This window comes from Cyclopterus lumpus, chromosome 22 (assembly GCF_009769545.1).
Source record: "Cyclopterus lumpus isolate fCycLum1 chromosome 22, fCycLum1.pri, whole genome shotgun sequence".
In the NCBI taxonomy this organism is placed as follows: Eukaryota; Metazoa; Chordata; class Actinopteri; order Perciformes; family Cyclopteridae; genus Cyclopterus; species Cyclopterus lumpus.
In genome coordinates, this window is record NC_046987.1 from 9,697,878 (window position 1) to 9,717,438 (window position 19,561).

General features: G+C 42.1%; 2 protein-coding genes across 4 annotated transcripts; one reads left to right on the top strand and one right to left on the bottom strand.

Moving 5' to 3' along the window:
* Positions 1–247: 247 nt before the first annotated feature.
* On the bottom strand, positions 248–3,194 carry LOC117725479 (KATNB1-like protein 1). Of its 2 annotated transcripts, XM_034525672.1 has the most exons (10): positions 3,039–3,194; positions 2,309–2,421; positions 2,159–2,196; positions 1,811–2,066; positions 1,592–1,707; positions 1,457–1,507; positions 1,285–1,374; positions 1,040–1,144; positions 731–824; positions 248–654 (listed from the first exon to the last, which is right to left on the bottom strand). In XM_034525672.1, exons 2-10 carry the CDS (start codon positions 2,414–2,416, stop codon positions 622–624), a joined length of 891 nt encoding a protein of 296 aa, XP_034381563.1. In that variant the 5' UTR covers positions 2,417–2,421; positions 3,039–3,194; the 3' UTR covers positions 248–621. The 2 variants fall into 2 exon arrangements, with proteins under 2 accessions (XP_034381563.1, XP_034381564.1); XM_034525673.1 differs by lacking the exon at positions 1,285–1,374.
* acp7 (acid phosphatase 7, tartrate resistant (putative)) lies at positions 2,648–16,622 on the top strand. 2 transcript variants are annotated; one of them, XM_034525669.1, is made up of 14 exons: positions 2,648–2,719; positions 3,813–3,953; positions 4,633–4,833; positions 4,914–5,096; positions 5,376–5,401; positions 6,649–6,746; positions 10,569–10,631; positions 11,339–11,453; positions 11,693–11,806; positions 12,616–12,682; positions 13,085–13,152; positions 13,246–13,317; positions 13,685–13,822; positions 13,933–16,622. In XM_034525669.1, the coding sequence occupies exons 2-14, from the start codon at positions 3,845–3,847 to the stop codon at positions 13,996–13,998; spliced, it is 1,320 nt and encodes a 439-aa protein (XP_034381560.1). In that variant the 5' UTR covers positions 2,648–2,719; positions 3,813–3,844; the 3' UTR covers positions 13,999–16,622. The 2 variants fall into 2 exon arrangements, with proteins under 2 accessions (XP_034381560.1, XP_034381562.1); XM_034525671.1 differs by lacking the exon at positions 2,648–2,719 and adding an exon at positions 3,137–3,649.
* Positions 16,623–19,561: the final 2,939 nt, after the last annotated feature.

Sequence of the window (19,561 nt, forward strand, 5' to 3'; positions counted from 1 at the left end):
TAAATGGAGCTCTGTCCATATCTCTGACTTACCTAAATCACGTCAAGACTGAATGAGGCTAAAGTCCAGATGAGACTGAATTGTAGGGGGATCAACTGAAATGTGTTGCTGCCGATCCGGGAGTTTATTTAACTGTACTTTAATTTGAGGTGAAGCCCAGTGTTTGGTTAAAGTACAGCACGAACAGTTTGGAAACATATTGGTGCTGCAGAAGAACACATATAAATATCAACCACAAACTTCAAAATTGGAAATAAAAACTTTATTCATCATCAGTGGTGCAATGAAAGATATTAGCCACACACGGAAGCCTCTAAGTTTATGTGACATAATTACACCAAACACCCTAAAATATCATTCCATGAAAAGACAATCAAGTCAAATTTGCCACACGATAACATTTATATTGCACACTCAGTATTTCTACAATTCAAGTTTATCTGCCAGCCCAAAAATACATCATGATCTACAGATATACCCCCAGGACAGGTAAGTACAAGCTATAGCCCACTCCTCCGTGGAAAAAACAGCAGCTCTAATCCAAGGACTTTACTAAGGATTCAATGCACTTGTGGGAAGCTGCCACCAGAGAAAGACCCGTCATGTGGCTCTTTGTTGAAGTCAGGTAAGTTGAGACAGGAAGGAGTCAATGACCTGAGGGAGAAAAATGAGAAAATGCAAAACCAACCATGACAGTGGTAATGATTTTATTCATACATGCAGCACTGACCTTTGCCAAGTCTCCAGCAGGTCCGGGAACAGATTTTAGAAAAGGTTCCTGATGCCATAACTCTGCTAACTGCTGATTAAAGGCCTGGAAATTTCTGTAACAAAGTTGAATAAATACTTTATTTACCACAAGGGCTGTGTATACTGATCTACCCATTGGGCCAAATAATAAAACAGAGGCAAATTCTGCCAAGAATTAAGCCACACTGTATGCATTTATATTTGGTTGACTGTGACAAGACAACTTCAATTAAATACATGCAGTATTCATCTGTCTGGAGTATCATACAGCTCATGAAACAACACTTACTTATCCATCGGATGTTTAGTTGATCCACTGTAGCCGCTTGTCTCCAGGTCCCCCCACCAGTTTTTCAAAACTGAATGTATCCACTTTAAACCAACTATAAGATACCTGTGAGAATAAAAAAGGCAATACTTTGTAATTATCCTTTCACATACTGACTGTTCCTCGATGTGCACAATACATGTTATTCTATAGTAATTAAACTGCGGTGCAAAAACAAAACATTACATTGCAGCAGGTATACGTACTCTTCATATGGATTGGTGAGGACCTTCCTAACTAAAGGAAAGAGATCAACACAACCACCAATGGTGACCCTGGTAGAGTCCTCATCAATGCTGCAGAGAAAGTAATCAAATGAACATTTACTCTACTTGTAGACAATGTCGCTCAGACGCTTGCAAATTTCCAATCACTCACCTTTTGCTGATCAGTGGGAGGAAATCAACAAACACGGCAATGTCTTCGATCCTGTACAAAAGCAGTGAAGTGCTTTTCAAATTCTAGCAAAAATACTGTGCGTCACATTTCTGAAACACACTACACCTAGCGTACCTCAGAAAGTAGGTCAACAGCTCGCCAACATTTCTCCGCCACAATGTTAGAGATACTTTTAGTCTCAGATTTCTTCCAAAGAGCACATCAGTCATTGTGCTGTGATCCCTTGTGAGCTGAAACACATTGTTTGGTTCAGAATATCACACACAGTTATTCATTAAAAAACAACAACACAAGAGACAGAAATATAGTCTGAGCTGTGATAGTGCTTCTGACCTCAGTGAGTGAACAGTAGTCGGCTTGTTCAGTACCAGTTGTCCCAGTCTTGGGGTTATTATTGTTTTTTAGTGGGAACTCACAGGAGTCCATGTCCGGCATGCACTTCATCTCATTCTCCTTGTTTGCAGCATCATACATTTTCCCAATCCCGAGCTGCTTCCTCCGAGTCACCGTCAGATGATGGGTCTTCCTCTTACAGGACACTACCCGCTTCACTCTACCTGGGTTGTTGCCAGAGCGACTTACTGGATACCTGGGCAAGGTGAAATGTTCAAACATTCATTTGAAACCCAACCCACATCATGCATTTGCTGTAATGTAGCCACAACACATGAAATTACCTACTTCTTTATGTTGAACTCCTCTTTTTGATCAGAATCCATCTGCATATGAAAATACATTTGGCATAGTGACAAATAACTCAATTATAAGCAGCAAAAGGGGTCCAAGCATACATTCATACATCTGTGTATTATAATGTGTCTTCCAGCTCACATCTTGTGTGTCTCTCCCACGAGGATAGGTCACTCTGTACTGGGCTGCATCCTGTTGTAAGTAATGTTCAAGATGTTGGTACTCTCCATCCTCACTGTTGGAGTCCATTATATCTAGAGAAAAAGAAGCCAAAATCAGTTTGACCTAATTAAAGTACACGCGCAGTGGTTAAGTGAACCCAATACAATAATCACAATATGGTTAGTTTATCTAAACCATTGTTCCCAGTAATCATTTTGCATTTAGTTTTTTCTTTAGTTGTTTAAAAAATAAATAAAGTTGTCATCCTGCAGGCTCTCCAGGCTAAAAAACCTATCAAAACACAATTTCCCACAAGCCACTTGGGCAAAGTGTTCTTCTGTGGAATGACGTAGTCAGGAACTGCTCCCGGGCCAACAGCTGCGTACTGTTGTGAGTGTTTTAGTTAGTAATTCAACATTTAGCGTACGTATTGGGGCCAGGCTGTGTTTGCGCCTCACTCAGTATATGTAAACTGTACGTGTCGTCGAAAGACAACACAACAAAGGCTTGTAACGTTATGCGTAACGCTAACTTAAAGTTAACAACAGCGGTAAGAATTGGTAGCATTAAGCCAATGCTAACGTTGAATAGAAAAGCACGGTTTAACTAGCTAGCGGTCTCGGAACCTTCACAGCTAAATACAACTGCTCCAGCACGTGAACCAAAGAGCCTCGTGTATCCTGAACGGCGCAAAGTCAACGCCACTCACCTTCTTTTCCATCGCCATGCAGAGACAACACAGTTCAACCTTCTCTTTGATTCTTTTAGGCTACTGCCAACCAGTTAACATCCCATTTGAACTCCCCAAACCGCCCTGCATCGGAGAATAATGCATCCTATTCATGCTGCAGTCTGTGCAGGGCACCCTCTAGCGACTGGTGGCATATTAATGCTGCACATTTCAAATCCAAGCGTTTCGTTATAGCGTGGGTCTAGATGTGTGGTTTCAGCTGATCTCATACCACTGAAGGACACATTCAACTGGAGAGGCAGCCGGCAGAGTAGCTGTTGAATGAGATCAGCTGGTATAGTGTTTTGGCTCAAATGAGCGTGCATTTTCTTGCATTAGCCATGACTGGCAGTGCCTTTCCTCCGATCAGTGAGGCGTAGGAGCACTTTATCGATCGACGTCAAGCTGCGGCTTGTGAGATAATCTCCGCTGTACCTGAGCTCACTTCCCTGAATGCACAATGAAAAACATCAGCTGCTTTTGTTGACACATCACCTCTGTCTAAGCTGCTCTCGCTGACTCTGCGCTTTCAGTTCTGCAGTCTTATCATTCGGGTTCACTGATTCAGAGGTCATCGTCATCAGAAACCTGTGTGTATATGTGTGTGTGTGCGTGTGCACAATTGTATCAATAGGCTCAGTGTCACATGATGTTTTGCATGATAGCTTTTAACATCATGTGATTACAGGGACAAGATTGTTTTACTTTCTGTGTGTGTGCGTGTGTGTGCGTGTGTGTTGCTACTTCAAACAGGTCGTTGTTCCAGCAGGCCAGTGTTGATTAAAATGGTGCCTCTTCATACTGCCTGTCTCCTGCTGAGCCTTGCGCCCCTGTTGGTCCTTGGTGTTCCTCCCATTTGGACCCAGCCAGAGCAAGTGCACCTCTCCTATCCAGGTAAGTGTTGGAACTGTTTCCATCAGTCGTATGCCTTTTCATGTAGGCATACAATGTCCTGCTTTGTAGCACAAACCAGTATCCAGGTTTGCAGATTTGTTTTGTACAAATCACTCAGTAATATAATAATGACTGAAAGCACTGGTACATTTGGGCTGCTGAAAGTTTTGTTACTGTTCACTCCTCTTGAATTTATATTTTTTTAAATCTCTGTTTCATGCAATACAGTTAATGTAATGGCTGAAGGCCTTAAAACATTTTTTTATGGGTGTATTTAACCTGCTGAAGTTCCCTGTTGCTCTGAAGCTCTACCTGTGCACTCAATGTAAGTCATTTAGGTTAAAGGCACCAGATAATTGCCTTAACTGCCGTACATATAGAGTAGCTGATGTTACCCTTGGTTCACACAGAGTCCATGCGGCGTGAATGTTCTTTCGTTCATTCCTCATGTAGGGGAAACGTGGTAGTCATTAAATGCGTGGATGTCGTGATGAAATGAATAATCCGCTTTCTTGATGGTTATATCTTGCCAGCGGCAAGATCAAAAGCGCAACTCTTGTGCAAAGTCTGGTTTTTCATCAGCTTCTCTTGGCTTTCATAGATGCATCCGTAAAGGAATCCAGTCGTCCTGTCAGATCAATCTACATCACGATTCCAATAATTGGGCTTTTCTTCACAGGAGCGCCAGGTTCCATGGCGGTGACCTGGACCACCTTCAATGAGACCGAGAGCAAGGTGGAGTACGGTCTTCTGGGAGGTCGGCTTTTTGAGATGATCGCCAAAGGGGGCGCTACTCTGTTTGTGGACTCGGGCAAGGAGAAGAGAAAGATGTACATCCACAGGGTCACTCTCACGGACCTCAAACCTGCTGCTACCTACGGTGTGTGGAGCTTTCATACTACGGACTGTTTCTCACAGCATAAGTCATCTTGGAAAGTTTTTCTCAACCTGTGATTTCAGTCTACCACTGTGGGAGTGATGAGGGCTGGAGCGAAGTGTTCTCCTTCACTGCTCTGAACGACAGCACGAGCTTCAGTCCCAGATTTGCTCTGTACGGGGACATGGGCAACGAGAACCCTCAGTCTCTGGCTCGACTGCAAAAGGAGACGCAGCTTGGCATGTACGATGCCATCCTGCACATTGGTAAGCGCTACACTGAGACAAATATTGCAACTATTTGCATGTATAAAGCAGCAAAAAGACATTGTTTTATCAACTGTCTTAGGTATTACTAATCCACAGATACAGCGTACATACATAGAGAGCAGAATTGATTTAATCCAACTCTGCATTATTCCTATGAGAAAGATGTAAGCGCAACATTTTGGGACAGTGCACCACAGATATACCTATTGTTGTTACTGCGGGAGAGCAATCGTCCTACAAAACTCTTTCATTCATGGATTATTTTGTGTTTTACAGGTGACTTTGCCTACGATATGCATGAGGTATTTTACTCTTTTTGTCTTTTCAATATCTTAAACTCTCATCACAATTGTGCCCGGTAAAGGTAACTGATAGGCAAAATTCTCTCATCAATAGCGTATATTCTTAAAGCCACTCCTCTATTCCTTTAATTCCGCAATAACGGATGAGATAAGCAACTTTACCTTTCTCCACTGCCCCATCTCAAGACTCACCACTGTTTATTTTGAGTGGATATGAAGGCTCTCAGCTGTGGTTGAGACACACGGCTTATGATTAGCATTACCCTGAAATGCCTTAAGCCTGCGGTGAAAGACCAGCGTCAGGTTCATGTCGCCCAAGTATTTCTTAACTAAAATAAGCGTCATTCAAAATCTCAAGTAGTCTCAATAATATATTTTCTCAATTGAAACCCTCCCAACTGTCATCTGTGATATTTACCATCCATTTGTGTTGGACGCATATCATTTTCCCTAAAAATTAGTTCTTGCATTATTCATGCATCTTTTTCAAATGGGGGAAAATGCTCAATCCAATCAGCAGACTACCGCACACATTAATAACCATAATTCTTCCAAGCTGTGCTTTTTAGCCTGGAATGTGCAAGTAAATCCTGTGGCTTTACTGATATTATATAAATAGAAGAACAGAGAGAGAGAGAATTTAGTCTGAAAGGTCATTAATGTTTGTGGCAGGTGAAAGCCATCATTACAGCCGGTAACCGCAATGTGTTTTTAAAAGTTGAATTGCCAGTGTTGGCACATCTAAGACAAACATGCCTCTGATTTCAGTCAGGTTTGTTTGATAGACTCTACCATAGAACCATAGAGAGGAGTAGAATGGACAGAATGGATCCCAGTCAGATCAAAGTTGCAGGAAGGTTAGAGTGGAGGCCTATTTTATGTGGCGTTGCCTTTGTGATCGCGGACTAACTTGCATATAAACTAAACTGACTTTTGGCAAGTCCCCGACTCACTGAGGTGAGGTTTTGCAGTAGTAGTAACGTAATAAAGTAATAATGTAATAACGTAATAAAGGGTAGAGGGCCTAAATGAATGAGTCATATTTAACAACTTAATGCTTCCTCTCTTCCTGTCAGCACTTTATGGTTGTCACCATAACCTTTTATTTCTATGGGTTATACATTTCTGCAGCTGTCTGGAAAATAGAGCATGCAAAGTAGTCCGTGAATGGAGAAAAATGAAACATTGTTGTCAAACAGGAAAATCTGATGACATATTTAACAGCTGCATGTCACTCACTGTTCCAGGACAATGCCAGGATCGGAGATGAGTTCATGAGGCAGATTCAGTCCATAGCAGCCTACGTGCCCTACATGACCTGTCCAGGCAACCACGAGTCTACATAGTAGGTGGAAACTCTTTTCTACATTTATTTTTTGGATGTATTCGTATATGAACTCACGTTTAGTGAAGAATTGTGTCTTCAAGGGCCAGTGTGTTGGCTTTACTGGCATCTAGTGGTGTGGTTGCAGATTGCAACCTATTGAATACCCCCCCGCTCGCCTCTCCCTCTCCAAGACTGCGGTAACGTGAGCCCGGCAAGTGCAAAACCGTGGTAACGGCGTTCACCTCGCTCGGAGGCCATCCTCACCGTAAAAAAACCCACTTTAGGAGCAACGGAGGTCCCGGTGGTACCACAGCTGAATGTTATTTCTTCACAGTGACATTCATAGTCAGTGAGACAACATGGAAGGTGTATGACTCTCTCCTGTCTGTCTTCTGCTTTCAAGTAGCTAATGTTTTCCTTTTTGTTTACATTTCATGCCACATTCTGCTTTGGGGCAAAAGTATGATTAATGGGTTTTTGGGCAAAAATAGCAGTACGTCCATATTGGTGAGAGAAGCTTGCCAGACGCCTCATGACAAATTGCATTCAGAACTGGCTACTGTAAATGCTGTGTGCGTGTGCATGTTATTTTATGTGTGTGTGTGTGTGTGTGTGTGTGTGTGTGTGTGGTGGGGGGGGGGATTCCTGAAAAACAACCTTTCTGGTGAGACGCATATTTTCCACTATAAAGAACGCACTGGTCTGCTGGAAACTCCTCACTGTACCGTTTGAACAGATGGGAGCTATTTTCGTCTTTAGAGGTTGGAGCGGCGTCAAGAACCACCAATATCTAAACTAGGCAAAGCTCCCCAAAATAAAGCTTTATCTGACGAGAAATCATCAGCTCACTATCTGATTTTCAGCTCCCAGAGACGCTGTCTGTGACTCATCATCACTGTACGCATTGCTCACATTTATTGTCTGGGAAATGTTCAAACCGAGAAACGGGACAGGGAGGAGAGAACATTGCAGAAACTTAAGTGTTTAAAAACTAATTTAGAGCTGAAACAATTTTAAATATTTTTTTATTTAAAAATAACCTAAACATCTGCTGGTTCGAGCTTCTCAAAAGTGAGGATGTGATGCTTGAATACAATAGAATAAATCGTGCACCAGGGTGGACATTTGACTTAAATGATAGTAAATTGAATATCTTTCAAAATTGTGTTGGGCATTTTTCACAATTTCATGACATTTTATAGATGGATTGTTTAATTGTTCGATTTGATGTTGATCTGCTCTTCAGATTTATTGGTAATAAAAATAATCATTGTCCAGCCTGGTTGACATTAGGACATTTTTGTATTGCGTCTTTGTCCCTTTAGCTTTTTTATTATGCCCCACAATGCAAATAATCATTCAGGGTGGTTTATATTTTCAACCTCATGGGGAACAAACATGTAGCCTATAATTCAATTTCAAAATTCAGTTCAATGATGTTTTGTTGAAGATGACACAAGATGATTAAAGATGTGTAAAATGTCGAGAGAGCAAAACTTTCAGAAGCCACAGATGCTTTTCATCTCGAGGATTAGAAGTTAAAGTATCCCTAAATTCCCGGCACATCTGCTGGAGTCAGTTGTCTGTTTAATGCATTTTGAAACGTTTAGAGCTGCCTGATCTTGCACCATAATATTTACTTGCCGCTGCCATACAGAGATGTTCCTCGCCTGGCCTTGCCATGTGAAATGCGACTACTGTCTGGTCTTTATTAGCAGTAGTCTCTTTTTCTTGGCTCTGCATCCTGATATCAAGAAAGAGCTCTCTGCATTACATAACCAGAAATCCAGCTCCCCTCTCTCCCTCTCCTATATGTAAAAGTGTGTTTTGCTCTGTGGTGTTGTTAAGAATCCAAATACTCCCAGCAGCTGGCTTCTGCTTTTTCTTCCTCGCTGTCTGATGTGCCCCTCTCACTATCCTCCTCTGTTCATCTCTCTTTCCAACCTCAAAACCTAATGGGTAAAATGCAATTGAAACATTGCTGACCACAAAAGTGTTCAGTCAGCATTCCTGCAGGATGAGAGCAGTAGATCCACAGAGGATGCTAAGGCCCCAATCAAGACTGCGTTTGTTCACCAAGCACCATGTGGGTCATCGGTCCCTTGGAGGGACTGGGATGGACCTTTAATGTCTGTAATGGTCTGGATTAAGCTCATCAGATGCTGAAAGGGTAGACTTGATGGGGGAAAGGGGAGTCTTGCTGGGTCAGTTGAAGACTTGCATGATAGATTGGAATCCCACAGTGCAGATTAATGAAACAAATATAAGTTGATCATGTTTGTATCAGATCTTCCACGTCACAGCTGCGAAACAAGAGACTTTAAAGCCGGCAGGCGACAGGCTGAACCTTTCCCTCAGGGCGGGCCTGGTTATTTCACTCTCTGTGTGTGTATTATTTAACTGGATACAAAATTGATTGAACTGTTTTCCCAGTATACCGTACATTGTTGCTGGTACACATCCTCGCCACAAGATGGGAGTATGAACCCATCTTAGGGCTGCGTTTGGTTCAATACCATGACTGAGAATTTCAGCTCTGTTTTAGCTTGTGGGGTTGGATTAAAAATATACTATGAATTTCAGTCGATGCATTGTTGTAAATGCAATGATGCTCGTTTCAAATACTTTCCGAGTAATCAAGTAAATAAATGTGAAATTTTAGCTACTTGATTTGCGCTGATAGTAGTATGATAAACACCGGAGAGACCACAGCTCACAAACTGGCCTCTGCTAGATTATCACACCGGCATTAGACATTTAATCCTGACCTCTGTGTCACATTAGTTTTAGATTTATTCATATTAGTAAAGGTCTCTTCTGATCCTCCTGTTGTGTCCCTGTCCCTGGCCTTTGACTTCTAACCCTGCTGTTTTTTTTAGTTACCCCATAACCCAACATTAAGACGCTTTTCCCCTTATGTAAGATAAGAAAACAATCGTTCTCACCTCACCCCGCATAGTTAATGGAGCGTTGAGAAGATTGGCTCCTGCTTTCATGCTGAAATAAAAAACCGTGAAAAGAGACTGGCGGGTTGGCACAAGGGAGAGCTTTTCCACCAAAGAGTTTTTCTCTCTTTGCACGGTGCTACAATTGTCATACTAGGAGAGCACTGCTTTAATGTGCGTGTTTGTGCACTCTTGGATGTTTTTGAGTATTTCACTGTCTGGTGCCGCGCGGAGTCTAGGAATTAGTTGTGGAGATTACGGTCTCACTGTATCTGCATCAAGTAGGAACTACGATGTCGGTGCTGGAATCACTGGTGCTAAAGTTAAGTTGTGATTCCTGTCATGGCCGCTGGATCTAAAATTATCCCATTCTTTAAAGAGGATGTCATGGTTTTTAGAGGGGTATATTTAGAGGCCTTTTTTTCTTGATTGACAGATGTAGTGCGCTCAGCCATGATGGCTCCGACTTGCTCGACCCATCTCGGCTCCACCCCACGTTGCCCAAGTTTGATTATCTGCCCGTGGTCCTAAGCTTCCAAACCTCCTATCAGAAACCTATAGGGTGAGGTCATCTACGTCCATGTTTTTCTACAGCCACTGATATGTCGGCGACAGAAAATTGTACGTTTTCTCAGAATAGCTGAAGTTTTAGGCAGATGTCACCACCAAAGCTCAATGGTCATCTTTATCCGATGATTTACCACCCAGATTCTTATACTCGGTTTGAAATTAATACAAAACAGTGACATTGCACCAAAACTAGGCAGTGACTTCAAGACTTGCTGGTTGATTATATTTCATAGCAAAGCTAAAAACTGTGTTTGTGCCACAAAATAAGAGACCTAGATTGTAAGATCAGTCCGTCTAACTTTCTTCTTACCTCGTTTGTTTGCAGTAACTTCTCCAACTACAGGAATCGCTTCACCATGCCAGGCCAGACTGAGAGCCTGTGGTACAGGTAAGGGACAACAGAATACGTTGGCTTTATGGAATAACACAATATGTGACTTTTGTTGCTTTCGTTAAGGTGACATTTTTCAGAAATCATTTATTTTCCAACCTGTATCACGGGAAGGTTTACCAAATCTCCTACTGCATTTCAATAAGCATTAATGAGCTGTAAGAGGCAGCTCAGAGGAGCGCTCTCCTATCTCAGGGACGTGGGGACTATACAAAGGAGCTATACATCTAACTAAGTGACTCATAGTCCACTACAGACCTCCTCCTCTCAGACAGTAAGATAATACCTTGCTAGCCCACAGACCAGCTGCCCACTGATCAGTCCCTAGGCGCAGACAGGTCTGCTGGATGAGAGCCGGTTAGGAACAAGGGGAGGCGATCTGAAATCTCACGATTGCTACTGGAAACTGTTCAGTTCATAACATGTATGTAGCACACATGTACAGAACACATGCGTTTCCATTGACCCTGCAGGATGAACACGTAAGCACTCACATCACTGCAAAGAGGTTATTCCCTAAAGTGGATCCGGCACTACATTCCGCAGCAAAATGTCAGAGACGAAGCATTGCCTGGATTTGAGAGTATTTTTCACACTTGCCTGGCGTTTTAGAGTGAGGCCTGTTCCTGCTTATCATGTGACTTTCAGCATGCTTTCTCTACTGGGTTGAGGCTGTGTATCATTTTAATGATGTGTGCCCGCAGCTGGAACCTTGGGTCAGCGCACATCATCTCCCTCTCCACGGAGGTTTATTTCTATCTCGATTTCGGCCAGGAGCTGATCTTCAAGCAGTACGAGTGGCTGATGAAAGACCTGGAGGTTAATGACCACATCAGTTACCCGTGTAGATGATGGCTAATGGTTCTCCTTTGTTTTCACACTTGCTCTCTGCCTCTTCTTTTCATTATAGTGTGGTGGTAGTAGTGACATGCTTTTTTCCCCCTCTATTATAAATCTACTGATTCCACTTTTCTGTTCCAACACAAAATGATCTTCCGATCCCAGTGTGGCACGCGATGACGGGTGCATGTTTTCACCACTTCCTTCTCCCAACCTAGGAGGCCAACAAGCCGGAGAACCGAGCAGTGCGTCCATGGATCCTCACCATGGGACACAGACCCATGTACTGCTCCGATGACGACCAGGACGACTGCACTCAGTTTGACTCCTACGTGTGTAAACCATAGAATCCTAGAGAAGTCTTCGTTGCCATCCTGTTGCTCGGGAAGCGGCTTTGGTCCAAGTTTACTTCCTGTCCGCTACTGCATTAACACACATTGCAACAACAATATGAATGCATACACTTTTCCTTATGTACCTATATTGTAACCCAAGCTACTGATTCCATCACACTGCCTGAGTATCGGTGTAAAGGTGATGAGGTAAACTCTCACCGACAGGTCGTGTTCTAAGAGAAACAGGAAGTACAGAAAAGCGCTGCGTAAAGCAGGAGGCTACCACTTGGTCTCAAGTTTGGAAATTCCTTTTCTTATGACTTTGCTGCATTCCTGATGGCAGACATTTTATGACCAAAATGTAACCATGGATGTTTTGGTATTACGACTCCAATAAATTATATCATCATCATAAACATTTCAAAATTGACTTCAAAACACTTTTTCAGAGAGCGTCACATCCGTGTTGGTAAAGGTTTTATTTTTATCATCATTAAGATATTTGTAGGATTTGTTTTCTACTGAATTGCCTAACACTTTAATTTCCCCTGGTAGCATGTCTGTGTTGCCGGCTGGCCAGTTCAAATCTCAGCTCATTAGCCAGTTTACGCATGCTGTCATAATCACTGTGATTTGGCCCAAATACTTTCCACTCAGACTTACTTCTCTCTGCACTTGGTACTGTTTACACTGTGGCTGGCACATGCGTGATGGGGCTCTATCAGGTAGTGCTTTCAGGTAGCAGGTAGTGTTTCATACGCTAATGCCAGTTCATGCTGACATCTTTCCTCTCTGTTCTATTTCAGGTCCGACTGGGACGGAGTGACACTGAACCGCCAGCTCCAGGTCTAGAGGATCTATTTTACCGCTATGGTATGCTCTCTATTTGACAACCAGCTGTGTGCTGCTAATGGGTGTTTAAGAGTACACATGTGCAAGCTCAGACAGACTAATGTCCTAACAGTTGCAGAGTGCAAAGCAATCCAAACATTCTTTATTAAAAAAGCAGGCCTTTGGTCTGGCTGATATCCCAACAGCCCATTTGCAACTGTTTTTCCTGTATTTTATTCCCCCGGCTTTTGTTTATTGCATTTAATTATTTAACTTGTGGTGGTGGAACGTTGAACGATTTTAAGCTTTTGTTAAGATCGCTGAGAAATCGCAGAGGATCCGAGGAGCAGTAGATTGCACAACAAAATGTGAAAGCAAAAATGAGCCGGGCAGTTATTTTCTTTCCGTGGAAGATTGCTGACTATCCTCACATGTTTTTCACAGGCGTGGATGTGGAGTTGTGGGCACATGAGCACACATATGAGAGACTTTGGCCTGTCTATGGGGACAAGGTCAGCACCTGAATTCGTAATTCCCCACATGCTTACATATATAGCCTTTGTTTTGGATCAGTGAAGGAGACTTGTTATGTTTTTTCTCTTTAGGTGTACAATGGGAGCAAAGAGCAGCCTTATGTGAACCCAAAAGCTCCAGTACACATCATAACAGGCTCTGCTGTAAGTACTTTCACATCACTGCATCGCCGTTAATGTTTTTCCACACAAATCAATGCATAAATTTGACAGCAACATACAGTATATAACAACAATGTAATGTACTGTTCACAGTCCTGTCTGTGCAGCAGTTGGTCTGCCACATGTGTTTAGTACCAGCTGGTCCTCTGGTTAAGTGTTTTCTGATGTGGTGAGCGGTGCGTGCTTCATCATCCAACCAGAGGGATTAGTCATCGGCATATCAAAATGTGGCCAGACTCACACCGAGGCTCAGCCGCAGTACTGAATGTCATACAGGGCTTCGTGGACAGAGCTGGAGAAATGCATGCGCCTCATCACTAACTTGAACCTGTCGATCTTCTCTCTGCAGGGCTGCAGAGAGAAGACCGACAGGTTCAATCCAAACCCCAAAGAGTGGAGTGCTTTCCGCAGCATGGACTACGGCTACACCCGCATGCAAGTAGTCAATGCCACCCACCTGTACTTGGAGCAGGTCTCCGATGACCAGGTGAGCATACATTGAACAACGTGCACACAAGCAGAGCAAAGGTGAAATAATACATCTAAAGCTCAAAGAGTATTGCCTCAAGTCTTAACAAAGACTTTCTTGTGTTCCAGTATGGGAAGGTGATTGACAGCATATGGGTGGAGAAGGAAAAGCATGGCTTCTCTGCCTGGTTCTGAAGACCACCGTGCACTTTGAACTTCAGACAAGCACATTTTTTGCTGCGTCACACCAATCATGCACTGATGATGGAAGTTTTCATTTCTATTCATTCAGCTTTTTTAAGATGTAGTGAATCCTTTGATTTCAGACATTTTCCACTACGTTTTATCTAATTTGAAGACCACTACAGGACTACTGTAAATGTATCTAATGAAACATGCGTTTTGAAAAATGTATTTTAATGGTTCAATTTGTCCTTCCTCAAAACCATCATCAATGTAGTCTAACTTTTTTTAATTTTTTTTTTTAACTTATATATGTACGGTCGGTCCTTTATTGCTGCCTGAATAATCTATGGACAGTAGACATACCCAGCATGAGTCTGGCACACACCAGAACCCATTCCCTTCAGAGTATTTTTCATTTTAAAACCTGGAAATGCACTCACACAGATCAAGTCTCCCTTCTATCGGTCTGTGAAGATTCCGCCTGAGAGAATCCTGTCAGGATATTGGAACCTCATTTTATTGTCCATCTGTGTGGCTGTCAGGACCTGAGACAAAAAAAACACATGGAAGTCTGCGCCTACACAAAAGGACTGTTATGTAACTCAGGGATGCTTGTGGCTTGGGCACTTGCAAAGTGAGTGACGGCGCTTTCCGCAAATGAATGTCGCGCACGCCATGACTCCCACCGCTATATTAATCCCTAAAACAGCATGCTGCCGCTGATGATTATTGGCAGCTCTGTATGCATCAGTGTTTTGAGTTGTCAAGCTGTCTGTTCGCGCCTGAGTGTAATCATGTCTCTGCGTAATGTGCAGAGACACAACATAGTCTATACAAAACCAATGATTCGTTAACACGACACACATGATTTAACATACAGCACGCTATTTCTATCCAAAGCACATGAAATAAATAATATGAGAGGATATATAGTCATCACTTGTGGAAACTGCAGGGAGAATGCCAAATGAAGGACCAAACACCAGCTCACACGTGCTCATGATGTGTCACACGTGAGCCAGTCGAAGCCCAGAGATCTTGTACACAGCACAAAAGTCGTCTGACGTCTGTGTCATGTCTGTAAATCTAACTGAGAGAAGCTGAACTTCTCTCTGATGTCGATACCACACAGCGCAGTGGGGTCTGGCAGACGAAGGATACACACAAGCGCACAGTGATCACGCCTCATCTCGTGCGCTCTTAGTGTGCCTATCCACTGCTAACTACCACTCACACATGCCTTATGATTGTAAACGTATCTTTGTGGAGAAGGCCCCGCACCACTGAGTTCCTAACCTTTGACCTGCTCATCCTACACTCTGTATATTGATGTCTCATGCTGAGTGACAGACATGAGGAAGGAGCAGCGCTAAGTGCAGACTGCAGAGACCAGCGGGGGACGACTGGTGAGGAGAGTATGTGCTGGCAGACTAGACTACATCGAATCATGGTCATTATTTACAATTGTTAGCAACCACATTTATAGTCTAATAAAAGATGGTTGTTTTCCAGTTAGTCATGTACGTACAACATATGGTGTGAAAATGGATAGATGGAAAGTTCTTGCTTTAAATAACAAGCACGTCACATCACGATCCTCATCATTGAGTTCATGTGATTTCCTAAAAAACAGAAGAAGAAAAAATCATTGATCGCAATCCAGGAAAAAACGAGCAAGGAGAAAATAACATGTCACTTCAGATTGCATGCTTGTTGCTGAATTATGAAGTGCTTATTATTGTCTATGATGGAGGAACAGCAGGTTTGTGGTTGTGTGGTGAAGGGCTTTTGTTGACAGAAATTGATTCCTGACTTTAACGAGGCTACATATTTTCTTGAACTTCTTTGTCTACTTCATGTTAAACCATTTATTCCTCTCAAAGAAGGGCTTTGGCAGGTCAGAAGTCAGATCAATAAAACCCCAAAAGTAATGAATTCTCTAAAGACCACATGTGAGCTTTCTCTACACCAAACAGCCATGAAGCCTCTCTATAAGACCCCTCAAAGTTCCCTTCAGTTAAACTCTTATCAACGTTATTTATCTATTTTCAAGAGTCTCTCGTGGCTCACACACTCAACAACACCCCCCCAGGAGACAGAAGAGGGATTTTGTGTGGTATGTCTCACCATGGGTGATCAAGGGGCGGCACTTGATCACAGGGTTAAACCGGGGATACTTGAGGACATGTGTAATGAATTCAAGGCGCTCAGATGCTGGATCTCTGGGATATTTCATCAATCCAGAAGCTCAGTGTTCTTCCAGAACCAGAGCGCCACTATTAAGCAGCCTCAGACCACCACCAAGACAAGCAGCCAAGTGCAGTGTGCCCAGGAACATCACATTCTTGCCATAATTCCACTTTCAACATCAACACCACAATGACTTACAGGGCTTCAGAATATGGTGTCAACAGGAACACTGCATGTGCGCAGTGAAGACACGATATTGCCAAAGTAAATGTGAAGTAAATGTAAACCAGCTGAGCAAAACGGGTTAAGATATATTATTGTTTGAGTTTTTTCTTGTGTAGCGAAATGGGACTACAAACTATTTCGTATTGCAACTGTGTTTTGTACAATGACTTAAATGGAACCTTCAATAAAGTTATAAACAATTGAGTTATTGACTTAAATTTTGGTTTTAACATAATGCTTTTTATTTCTGTTATGAGACACCACAGCTGTGATAACGCAGTCAAATCTCGCCTGGGAGCCGCCATGTTGAGCTCGAAGTGTATCAACAAAGTCGAGCAGTTATTAGATGACACTGAAACAGTTTCATCTTCACCACCTTGCCTCGGTAAGCTAACGTTAGCATCTGAGCTTTATCTTGCTAGTATTTTTGTTTGTTAGCATCAAAGTTATTGACATGTGAAGCCTTTCTAGCAATGCACTGTGGTCTGTGACTCTGTCTTTAAGGGAAGTTTATTAGCGATATTCACTATATTACTAAAATACAAACAGGAAGAGTTCACCGTCATGTTGCTAACTTAAACTATAATTCTAAAATAATTGGAATAATGGAAGTTGAACTAGAGACTAACAAACCATTTTCAATATAAGTATTTAAATTCAGTCAGCGCGTACTTTGATGTTATAAATTAGCATGACGTCTTACGACATTTAACATACAAGTATAAATATGAAGCAAAGCAGAAGAGAGACTGAACCTGTTTGTAAATGCAGGTCTGGTCTTTTATTGAGTGAGGAGATCCAGTGAGAGAGAGCCAGGATATCCATTGCCCCGATACCGGATGAACCATCTGCTTTGTAGTACGGTAGGACTGCGCTAGTCCCCAAGACTGGTACCAGCATACAATATACTTGGAGAGGACACTGCTCAGACTCTGACTGATCGACCTCCACTTGATCTGAACTCAAATGGGGATGGGGTTTGCTGCTGATTCAATTATTGTACTGCATCATTCATAAAACAAGGACGTATTCTAGTATTGATTTGGGACCATTTTAGGTCAACAAGCGAACCTTTCTCATTGTGTGATCATTTTAAAGTTAAAATTAGGCTTTGCTCTTGGCTTCCTAAGTCATTTAAAGAAGACGGAGAGAAAAGAGAGACAGCGAATGAGTTGGCAAAGTTATTTTCCAATTATTTGGATTATCTTGATGTAAATGGGGCTAAAGTTGACCTTGACTACTTTTTCCTCTGGTCATCAGACACCGACTTGGAAGATGCTTGTTATAAGAACAAATATGCATCGTGACTTAAGTTGATCACCGAACTGAAGGAAAATGTTCTTTTTTCATTCCCATATAAATGTTGCTTTTCATTGGCAAACTAAACTAAACTTAACTGAATTCACATGTGTTGTTGCGTTTATGTTTATTCCACTCAACACGTAGCTCCTTCCGATATAGAGCGATGTGTACTTACCCAGGAGTTGGTTACATGAACACGATAGCGCCCAGGCTTTAGTTTTTATACTTTGCACAAGCTGTGTGAGGGAAATACAAAACACATTTTCTCCATTAGGAAAAAAAAGAACTACATAGGACTGGGTGTTTGTTGAAAGCAGCATATTATTTCTGGGGATATGTGAGGCTATAGCTGCGTGAGTGGAACTAACACTGAATGTGAAGTTTAAGAATCCTCACTGACAAACCACCATTGGGGGTCACTGAGCACACGCCCTGTCTTCACACAGTATAATAAGGAGACACATCCACTTTCATATGCACCATTTTGATTGATTACCATAAACACAAGTACTGTAAGTTGAATTAAGACCAACATATCAAATCATGATACACTGAATCCTACAGGTAGCCTCCCCTGTTAACCTTTAGCTTTAGCTGAAGAAGTGAAAGCAATGATTCCCAACACCCCTAATAACCCTGGTACTTATTATTAGTATTGGAAAGTAGCTTGTAGAGTAGCTTTATTTATGAAAATTGGAGGTGCAACATAAACACATTCAGTTAGCTGTAACACCTGAATAGAACATTTTGTCACAGAGTGCAGGAAAACCAGTTAGTAAACTGAGAAAAGAGTCAAAACAGTAAAGAAAACCAAGTAAGGAATGGTTGAAACAGCTAAAAGTAATGTGTGTGTGTGTGTGTATATATATATATATATATATATATATATATATATATATATATATATATATATATATATATATAGTAATGCTTAGATAGAAGATAATTAAAATAAATGAACAAGTGTAAATTGCAAACTTAACTAAAACAACCTAATTATTGATTGTTCAGTTATATGGAAACATGAAAGAATTTATAATCATTGTTGAGGATCAGTCTGTATAGTCGTATGATTCACCATTCATCCAATATATATATATAGTGCACAGCGTATGCTTATTTACAAATGGAAAGGTTCCCATGCCGTACTGACCACAAGCACACAAACAGGCACCTCAAAAAGCATCAGTGGCAGTGCCCCTGCAGTCATCCTGATTAGTAACGCTGCAATTTGGCAGGAAGACCTTCGCTTAACTACTCTTGTTTAGTCAAGCAAGAAGACCCATCATCATCATCATCCTGCAATTTAACAGTGAAAGGGCTTGGCCCCGATTTTTGTGTCCTCGTATCTTCTTATTTCTAGTCATCAATCGCCCCACAGAAGAACGTCAGAATACACAGGTACAGTTGTTCTGCATATAGACAAGGTTGTTCTTGAAAGCTGCGGCTAAGACCCCTCTCCGTCTGCAGGAAGCTCTAGCTTTGTGCCAGGGGCTGAGATTCAACTCATTCCCTCTTGAGCCTCAACATTTGAGGGGCCTTAAGGGCCGAATGGCATCAGGGGTGTGCAACCACATCGGCTGCTGTTGGCAGGCGAAGCTGGCCCACGTCCCTCGGTTTGAGTAGTCCGTGTTTGGGTCTGTTAAATCCCAAAACAAGCAGCCTGTTCATTGTGTGATGCTGAAATGAGCAATAGTATGCATTGTGCAAACTTTGTTACGTTGTGGGCTTCATTATCACCTAGCTGTCACAACATAAACCTGTTTTGTGATCACACCTAACCTACTGTGGAAGCTGAAGACATTTTCCCTGTTCTTTTAGTCAGGCCAAAAGGATCCAACTCATTTAACTACTG